The sequence below is a fragment of the Aplysia californica genome, unplaced genomic scaffold (assembly GCF_000002075.1).
Source record: "Aplysia californica isolate F4 #8 unplaced genomic scaffold, AplCal3.0 scaffold00074, whole genome shotgun sequence".
Taxonomy (NCBI): domain Eukaryota; kingdom Metazoa; phylum Mollusca; class Gastropoda; order Aplysiida; family Aplysiidae; genus Aplysia; species Aplysia californica.
Genome location: NW_004797344.1, coordinates 1,279,656 through 1,289,534, shown reverse-complemented (window position 1 = coordinate 1,289,534; position 9,879 = coordinate 1,279,656). Strand labels below are relative to the sequence as shown.

The 9,879-nt window shown below is 42.6% G+C and overlaps 1 protein-coding gene across 1 annotated transcript; it reads left to right on the top strand.

Annotated features, from left to right (window-relative positions):
• Positions 1-2,446: 2,446 nt before the first annotated feature.
• On the top strand, positions 2,447-9,143 carry LOC106010980 (the record flags this gene model as incomplete). The annotated part of the gene is given in 3 exon segments (XM_013080092.2): positions 2,447-7,441; positions 8,500-8,644; positions 9,058-9,143. Coding segments are annotated over 3 exon segments (4,974 nt in total), but the record flags the coding sequence as incomplete, so codon positions are not given.
• Positions 9,144-9,879: the final 736 nt, after the last annotated feature.

The window sequence follows — 9,879 nt, the reverse complement described above, 5'->3', positions numbered from 1 at the left end:
TGAAGGGGAGTTGGGGGGGGTAGGTGGAGGAAGACGTTGGTTTGGGAGAACGGATGAATGTTCGAATAGATAAATGAAGAGAAATAAAGAGTCACAGAAAGAGAGAGAAAAAGAGGGAACTACTGGCAGACTGACAGGTAAACGCAAAGACAGTCAGGCAGACAGACAGACAGACAACAGACAAACAATCCAGATAATGACAAAAGAACGGATATAAATCACAGTGACCAAAGGCAAATATTTTCTCAGCCGAACTCAATAATTATGGGATAACACAGTGCAGTTCATTGCTCTCATCGGCTCTTGACTAAACGCGGGAGTGCCATTCCCCTTGTGTAACTTCCCCGTGTGGGGTGTGCGTCATACAATATTAATAAACCATAACAGATTGGCATACCCTCGGTCATTAGTCGGCCCACCCACGTACGAGAAAACCCCCGTGAATGCCGAGGTATTGTAAGGACAATCGACAATCGAATTGTTGTAGAGAGGTTTACCTCGGGAGTTGTTGGCCAACTACTTCTACTAGATGTTTTCTATTCGGTGGGTGGAGAATTTCGTAGCGGAATGGACGCTATTCTGTTCATCAGTCCACCGACTCGGTGGTAGTAGAAAACTAGTTTTGTTTTGTTTTTTAGTTAAAAGGACAATAACGAATAACGTGCATTTGGAAACAATAAAGGTTACGTGTTTATAGATAAAGCAACATGGCACAAAGAAAAACGAGACACGCAGCATGGAAATTGCGTGCAAGAAACTGCTTACTAGAAAAAAAAGCACTTGTAAGGTCAATACAATCAAAATACAATATTGTATCACTCTTTGTTTTTCTTACTTTACACTGAATTGAAAAGGTTGTCATTGTTTATTTGGGCCGGACAAAGGCACGTATGGGTAGACAGGAGCGGGGGGGGGGGGGGGGTCGTGCATATGTGTGCATGTACATGTGTATGTGTGCGCGTGTGTGTGTGTTTTATGTGTGTGAGTGTGTACGTGTGTGTGTGAGAGTGTGTGTTTGCAAGAGTGTGTTTGTGTACGCGCGCAGGAAAGTAGGTCATCGATTTGAGCCCCACCCATTTATACTTGAAAATGGCATTTTCAAGCGTTTACTTGCTTTGGTTCATGAGTGAATACTTCTTCGACGCTGTCCGAGAGTTGGGGAAGTAAAGGCAGCGTGGAAAGGAACTGGCCAGCCTATCACAACATGCCGAAAACCCAGGAAGTTGTCTCACTAACAAGGCAATCCCCAATGTCCGGATCAGATTCGGGACAACTTTACTTTTACTGTCCAAGAGTAAAGCGAATGAAACTTTTTATAGGATTTTCGTTTATTGTTCCCAATCTCTTCTCATTGTAGTAGTATGCAGTTAGATTTGTTTCGACGGAGGCAACATCTAATTACTAAGTTACCTGCCTTTCATTTTTTTTGTCCGTGTATTTAATTATGTCCCCCTCTTCGTCACCGTATTCTTTTTTCTGTATATTTATATCTCTCCCACTCTTTCACTCTTTCTCTCTCTCTCTCTCTCTCTCTCTCTCTCTCTCTCTCTCTCTCTCTCCCTCTCTCTCTCTCTCTCTCTCTTTCTCTCTCTCCAACTTACACACACACACACACACACACACATATATATATATACACACACAAACACATACCTGTTCGAGTGTCTCTATCTCTTTACCCTCCCGCTTTCTCTACTTCTTTCTCTGCCCTCACCCCAAATCTCCGCCGCCCTCTCTCTCCCTCTCTCTTTTTCTCCTTCTTTCTCTCTTTTTCTCACTCTTTCTCTCTTTTTCTCCCTCTTTCTATCTATCTATCTATCTATCTATCTATCTATCTATCTATCTATCTATCTATCTATCAATGATATTCACAACATTGCTGACTTTCTCCTCCTTGACTCAGTAAAAAATTAAAGAAAATTTAGTTTTGGAAATACGTTCTCCTCTTAGAATTTAAGTAGGGTTACGTAAAATTGTCTAAGTACTCTTTATTGTCTCTAATGAAGTCACTTAGGGATAGGTGTTCAAACAAATAAAATAGATAAATTTCTAACCCCCCGGGGCAGTGCCACTGACTGAAGTGTCTTTGGGCCATTCCCAAAGGGGGGGACATATCTCGTTCAAGCATAGTAGAATTGTAAATGGGCTGACTCATGTCACGCTCATAACTGTGCCTGATCTACAACAGGGAACTGCTGCTTTTTCTTTCTTGAGCCTTACTATTGTCATTTCCTCTACTTCTTTTGTATGTTTGTCACTCCCTTGTGACTTGCTATTTTGGGGTGCCTTGATAGTCGAAGCAGACCTTGTGCTGTTGAAGCTAGAGAGGTGAGCAGTCTAAGTCTGATTCCCTGTAAAGACTTCTCTGTTGACACCCACCCCTTGGCGCTCATATGACCTTATGCAGTTGCGAGCGCCGTAAAACCCTCTACTATATTAAAAAAGATAAATTTCTCATGTTTTTTAAATTAATTTCTCCTTCCCAGGATACTGAGATGCTTGAATGCTGATAGAAAAGTCAGAGATATCTGCATTTCATCAACCTAGACTTTTGGCGCTGTGTGAGTAAGAACCTGAATAAGGTGTGACGTCAGAGAAATGTAACAAATCAGCCCTCAGAGACGATCAACACTGACTTCCGGATGTCAGAGTCTTAGCCGTCCAAGGTAGCCCTTCTAAGTGGGGGTTTTCCTTTGCCATGATCGAGACAGAGTTTACTGAGGTCGAGAGACCTCCAATTCAAACCATGGAGCCAGGGATGGGGGCTATCGCCCAAAATACTCAGTGCTCTGCTCAAACCGATTCATGCAGTACTGACTATGGACATTTGGCCCCATCACAGCCTGATTCCTTAAATAATGTATCTACGGTTTTGAACTCAAGTTTGCCTTCAGCAGAAGACATTGAAGTTGGACAAGAGACCATAGCAGCTGGAAAATCTTACGCTGGATCTCCAAACAACAGAACAAAAGGGGTTTTACCTTACAGTTCTAAGCCCCCAAAATCCTGTCCTAAATCAAGCTCGAGTCCTGAGAGATCACGGCGTTATGTCCGGTCTGGCATGACGCCCCGAGCTAACGACTTGTGCCTCAACCGCATCCAGAGACGACCCGCCTCTGCTCACGGAGGTCAGCCTAGCAGGCATAAAATTGAGTCCACGTACGATGCAAAGACTCACCAGGACACTGGTGTTCATGTCCAGCGAGTAGATTGTTCTCCTGGAGACTACTCGAGCATTGGCAACGTTTCAGGGTATCTTACCACCGAAGTGGTATCCGGGAGTCACCCTAGAAAGACGTCTACCCAATTCAGAGAACTGGACGCCCGAGCACGACGTTGGAGAAGTTCTGAAAAACTTGACTTCTCACCCAGGACAAGAAGACAAAGTTTTTCCTCGCCTTCATCCGACGATTCTAGCAAGGGTGAAATCGAAAGGAGGGATGCGCTTCCAGAAATCACTGATAGGGCATGCTCTGAAGTATCATGTGTACCTTATTGTGAAGTTTCAAGAAGTTTCCAAGACGAAAACTCTCCAGATTTGTCGTATGATTCGAGTCCAAGGTCGGACCGATCTCGAAGAGATTCAGTTGCGGATGCGAGAAAAATTGTGCAATCAGATGATGAGGAAGAATCATCAACCATAGCTGCCCACGTCTTTCAACGGTACGTAACAAGTGACCCTTTTGTGGTTCACACAGAAGATATCCCGACTGATAGTGAAGGCAAAATTACGTCCATAACCCAAACTATTCACAGTCCGGAATCAGTTCTCGAAAAAGATGACGTCACCGAGCACCAGGAGATTGAACCCTCAGCTGATGTAAAAAGTGCTTGGTCTGAGGAGACTATTGTTGAAAGTAGACATAGCAAAATCATAGACTACTGGGCCACAACCAGTCAGGTTAAAAGAAGAACCCAGAGCGTGCCAAAAAGTAAATCAACATGGAGATTACAAGCTGCCAAGGCAAGGGAATCTATCGCTAGTCTGCTAAGTTTCACAAAACCAAGAGAGAAGGATTCTTCTCGAGCGCTATTTGAAGGTAATGCTACAAACCACTCCTCTCTGTGCAGGAGTTCTCCCTGTCTCAATCACATAAAAGGCCATGGGGAGCTTGACTTAGCTGTATCACCCGAAGCTCAGGAAAACGTAAATAAAAGAAACGCCCATGCCACACGTATAGGAAGTTTATCAAAACTGAAGCAAACACATACAAGTTCTCCTGAGCTATTCGGCCATGGCAGTGGGACGGATATCCAGCAAGACAATCTCGCAAACTCTACTTCCTCACAATCTTCGTTCAGAGAGGAGAACATTACAGATTCTCCCATATCTGGCTCCGGAGTTCTAAATGACACTGTTCGTTCTTTATCCCAGGGACACGATGAGCTTCATTTTAGAATTTCTTCTAAAAACCCTGATAGTGGTGATGATACATCTCTCGATGATGTTTTTGCTCCAAGTAGCATTTCGTCATCTCTGCAGAATGTTTCTTCCACTTCGAACATCCAAACCAGTTATGAGCGAGACCAAGCGAAACCGGTCGGTCCTATCCTATCCTCAGTTGCGCTTGAGCAGGAATCGAAAACGTATATTCAGACATCAATAGGTGATGAGGATGTTGTTGTCTCTTCTGAAGAGCTAGATGAAGCCGTTTCACATTCTGAACCCGAAAACAGCAGTGCAATACCAGCAATAAACATTGTATGTTCTGAAGATCCTTCTTCCATAGACTCTACAGACAATGATTTTATTGCAAAGAAGAACATTATCCCTGAGTGCCCTGGACTAAGTCGATCATCACACACCTTTTCAGCAAGCGTTAAGAGAACTTTGAGTTCAGTCCGCAAACATCTCGATAGTAAGAAAGTCACAAGACAGGCAAATGGCAATAGCGCCTCCCTTGAGAGCGGGTCAAGTTCACCTGAAACTGTCACAGAAACGGACGACATTACTAGTGTACAGTCTCTACCTAATGAAACACCTGATATCACAAATTCAGCAATAGGTAACAGCAACTCTGATTCGTTGATAGAGAAGGAGGTGCCCCTGGTGCTTGCAGAGCCTGGCATGACTAGCACTAACGACGAGTTCAGCAACTGTGGAATACCAACAAAACCTGTTTTACACAAGTTTAAGACTACTGTTTATGATTCTGAGAAAACACACGACGGAGATTTGGTGGAGGTAGAAGAAAATGAATCCATCTTGGAGACACAAAAGGCCTTTGACCTCGATATTTCTGGTGGCTCAAGAAACACCGAAACGTGTGCAACAAAAGAATCTTTTGAACAACAAACACTTCTCGCGGGTGATCATGACGCCAATATCTCGCCTCAAGTGATGGTTGATAAAGAAACATTGGAAACAGTTGATAATGACGAGGTATGTAGCCCTTGTGAAGAAAATCAGAACTATGAAGAAAACAAAGAGCACTTGCATCCACCTGGGCGTCAAAGAAGTGACTCGATTAGTTCCATCGATTCTGAGTTCAGCATCAAGTCATCTCGGAGTGAGGCAAAGGGTAGGCGAGAAAAATCAAGGCGAGTCCAAAGTCTTTTGTGTAATGAACTGTTCAAAAAGCATCTAGCCAAACACGCAGGCATCCTAGAGAGGAGAGTTTTTGGCTCTCACAAAAGGGGAATGAGAAAATCTCTGTCCAATTTCGACCTCAGCACCACGCAATCACTTGATATGGGAAACGTTGTGAACGAGCTACTCAGTGGGAACGACATCAACAACAACAGCGACCACAACAATGATGAAAACAGTGAAGCAAAGCACATCGGCGATGACCATCAGTCTGCTCGCAGGACCTCAATATCACGGAGTGTGTCATTATATGACCGACATAACAGTATACAAGTTTCTAGCAGTTGCCAGGAGTTTGCCTCCCACAGACCACGCCATGGAAATCGAGTGTTAAAAAAAGCAGCGACGTCCATGAGCTTAAGAGGCAAACCATCAAATGTAGAATCAGAGGCTCCTGAACACTCTGAAGAAACAAACCAAACGCCAGCGGGTGCAACAGACTCTCCACATCAGCGACGAAGAATGTACATTCCGAGTTTTAGAGAGTTTAAAAGTCAACGAACCCCGAGGGATTCTTCCCAAGGCAAAGACAGCGAATCATCTGAACGAGAGATGGCCCCTGATCATTTCAGCGATATCTACGTTATTGAAGAAGATGATGTTGACTGTAAAGTGATAACCTCTCCTACTTTGGAACTATCTGCAACGACGATTTCCGACATGTGCAGTGGAGACCAACTTATGGTAGATGACACGACACAAAACAAGATTCCTGTTTTCCAACATCCAGACATCACCATCACACCTGATGACGTGCCCTTCTTCGCTGCACTCGACACAAGCAAACTGCCTCTCCACCGATCTAAGTCGTCAACAGGCATGAAAGCTGCTCTCCTCAAAGAGGATACTTTTACGTCCAGTCATGCTAGTAGCAGTCCCGACCTTACAGCATTGCAAAAGCCGCAGTCTTTGGCACTCGGCAAATTTAGTGAAAGTTCAACTAGGGAACCACCCATGGGTCCAAGTTCCAAAAGCTGCAGAGATCTTTCAAGCAAAACAGAAAAAACGCCAAATACCCAGATTCCCATCGACCATCCCGCTATTGTCAAACCTATTGATATCACCGAAGCTTTGTTGGAAGAAAAGAGCCAGTCGGTTCTTGCAAGGCCAGTTCTGTACAGACGCTCGGTGTCGTTAAACGTTTTGAACAAGTCAAAACCACACACTCTGAATTGTGGACACAGCACTCCGGAAACAAACTCTAGTCGGGACTGTCATGAAAACACCACAAAATGTTCTTCTCAAAATAGCCAGAACGAAAGCAGTCAGCCGGGTAACGAAGTACCCAATTTTCCACCTCCTAACGAAACTGCTGCCAATGTGCCCTCTATAGTTACTGGACCTCAAGGAGATAGAGAAGCAGACATGTTTGACAGTGAAGAATTGGACTCTGCCTCTCAACATTCGAGCTTTGCCCTCGGCGATCGTCAATCTCCTATAAGTGTTGAGAGCGTCGACAGATTGTCTCCGCCTAATGTTGCCCTTGTAGGAAGCTTAGGTTTTGTCATTGATCAAGAGAAAGATGTTCTGTTGCAAACTTCCCATAATGACACAGACCAGATGCTGTCTGGTGTTTCTGATGTGGATTGTATTGAAGAAACCCAGAAACAACCTGACACGCCCCCTGCAGTCGATGCCTCATCTTGTTTCCTTGTGTCCGAAAGTACTAGCCAAAGAAACATTTCTTCGAGTGGAAGTAGCGACACATCTGTGACTCCAACCCCCAACTCGGATATGACGTCAGAGCTCAGTGACGATGTGGCCAACAGTGACAGTTTCAGTAACGCCGAGTTGACGCCACAGAGACGAAGCCCGACCAGTTCCAACTCCGATAGTGACCAATCGAACAAGGTGGGTAGTCAGAAAATAAGATTCAGAAAGCCAATTTTTTAAAATTTCTACTCATTAAAATTTACTCACCACATTTTTGTTTGTTATCCTCTTTCTTCCTCCACTTTTATTTTGAAGTATTTCAAAATGAACAAAAATAAATTCTTTCGAGATAGACATGGAAAGGTCTGAAGGGCTACAGAACAATAGAAAACTACCGGCAAAAAGAGAAGAATGGGAGCCTGAGTTATGGGATAACAGTTAATGAGTTAATAGAGGGTTCTCTTCTTCTATAAAGTCGTGGGTGGTTAGAGGATGATTTATGTCGCCATAATTATGTTGCTGGAAGCGCAAGACGTTTGTGGACAAAGAGAAAGTGTTCAGAATATGTATGAGAACTTTGGAGACCGTACATCGTAGCTCATGGTTACTTCGAGACAGTTCTGAAAGGTACGTACAGTTAGAAAGCGTTGTAGATATTTTGTAAGTTGCTGGAAAGCCCTTAATGACGATGTGAATTGTTGGACGAGTGGGGAGGATTTTCAAAAAAATAGTTGGACGACTCTTTAGATCTATAAAGTTGAGGGTTGGTTCCAGCTGTCCTAACTTGTTGTGTTGCCTTAAAAGTTGTTGTTTTTTTATTTGAGGGTGGTTGGAAGTCGATATAATTATATAAAGACACACGCACGCGCATACACACACACACACACACACACACACACACACACACACACACACACACACACACACCCAAAGAGAGAGAGAACGAGAGAGAGAGAGAGAGAGAGAGAGAGAGAGAGAGAGAGAGACATACAGGGACATATACACGAACAAGCACCCATTACACACAAGCACACACACAATGGACACACAAACACACTCACAAACGTAAACAAACACACGCACACACACACACAAACACTCTTTTGCACCCCCACACACACATACATACACACACGCATTCACATACCAAATGGCTCATTTTTCCTGTTATCTTGGAAATACATATAGAAATTTACTGAGAGATTTTAGAAAAAACAATAATATCAACATCTCACCGTGTGAATTTCTGTTTCAAGACTGCAGTGTTGAGGTCTACTTCAGACGTGTCTGCACTGACGTCAGATGAGCGAGAGAGAAGGCGACGAGACAGAAAGGACAGGCCGTACAAAAGTGATCCTTTCTCGGGGACTCACCAACTTCCTCATCATCATTTAAGTCCAGGTACCTGAAATGCTATAATCCTAATTGATACTTTAAATTTATAAGTAACACACAGTATGTCGGCACTGTCTTCTCCGATGGGAATAACAAACACTAGCACTTAATGTTAATTTAGCAGTCCATAACAAAGGCATGGTTGGTTTCGTTTCCGTCACTTATTCTACTCTCTTACATAAATACACTGGCTCAAATGGCCTTGCAAAATGCATAAATGCAAGAGTGATTAGAGACTGTGCTGTACAGGCTCTACATCACCATTAAATACTCAAAAAGTTTACGAAAAAAAAGAAGACCACTGAACAAGAAGGCAAGAACAACCTTTGGAAACACCATAATTAGTAACAGCAGTCAGCATCAGGCATTTGACATGAATTAGACAGTCTATTAAAAATGCAATTTTGTCTTGCTTTCAGACACAGGTCCGTACAAATCTCCGTCTGTGTCCACATCTTGCAGTTTCCCTAGTCTCGAGGAATTGGGAGAGTACTCTGATTCTGTGGTAAGTTTTCTGTCAGCGCATAATTTGTCTTTCCATTTTTACTGTCCCTCCAAACCATTATTTACAGATCCATACTTCAGCCTCCTAGACATTTAATCCACCTGTAAGGTAATCCTGCCATCGACCCCTTTTTCAGTTTATACTTCCATCAGCCCCTTCCCTTCCCCATCCCCCATTAACCAACCTATTCAAAAAGTGAGTCTTATCTCCTATCTTTCTGGGTTTTGTCCTTCTCGGCTTTTTTTCTGGCGTTATTGTTGTTCTTTCGTTGTTAGCTCCACAATAAAAAGTCATTTCCCAACATAGAAATTAAATACATGTACTTTCTTGTCGTTTGGAAAAAGCTAGGAGTTACCCTAACTCATATACGGAATAGCTCCTTTTACATGTTCGGTTTGATTAGTATATTTTTTTCGTTTTTGGTCAAAGCATTTCTCATTTTAGATGACTCAGATATAATATAGAATTTTTAGTCAGGATGCAATGTATTGTTTATACGTTGCTACTTTTCTTTGTAAATACGCCCAGAGCGTGTGATCTTTATTCCGAGTTGAACGTTATATGCATGTATGTCTGTTATTGTTATTATTATTTTTAATGTATTATTATTATTGTTATTATGATTATTATTATGATTATTATTTTATTTTTTAAAATTATTATTATTATTATCATTATTATTATTTTTAATAGTAGTAGTAGTAGTAGTAGTAGTAGTAGTAGTAGTAGTAGTAGT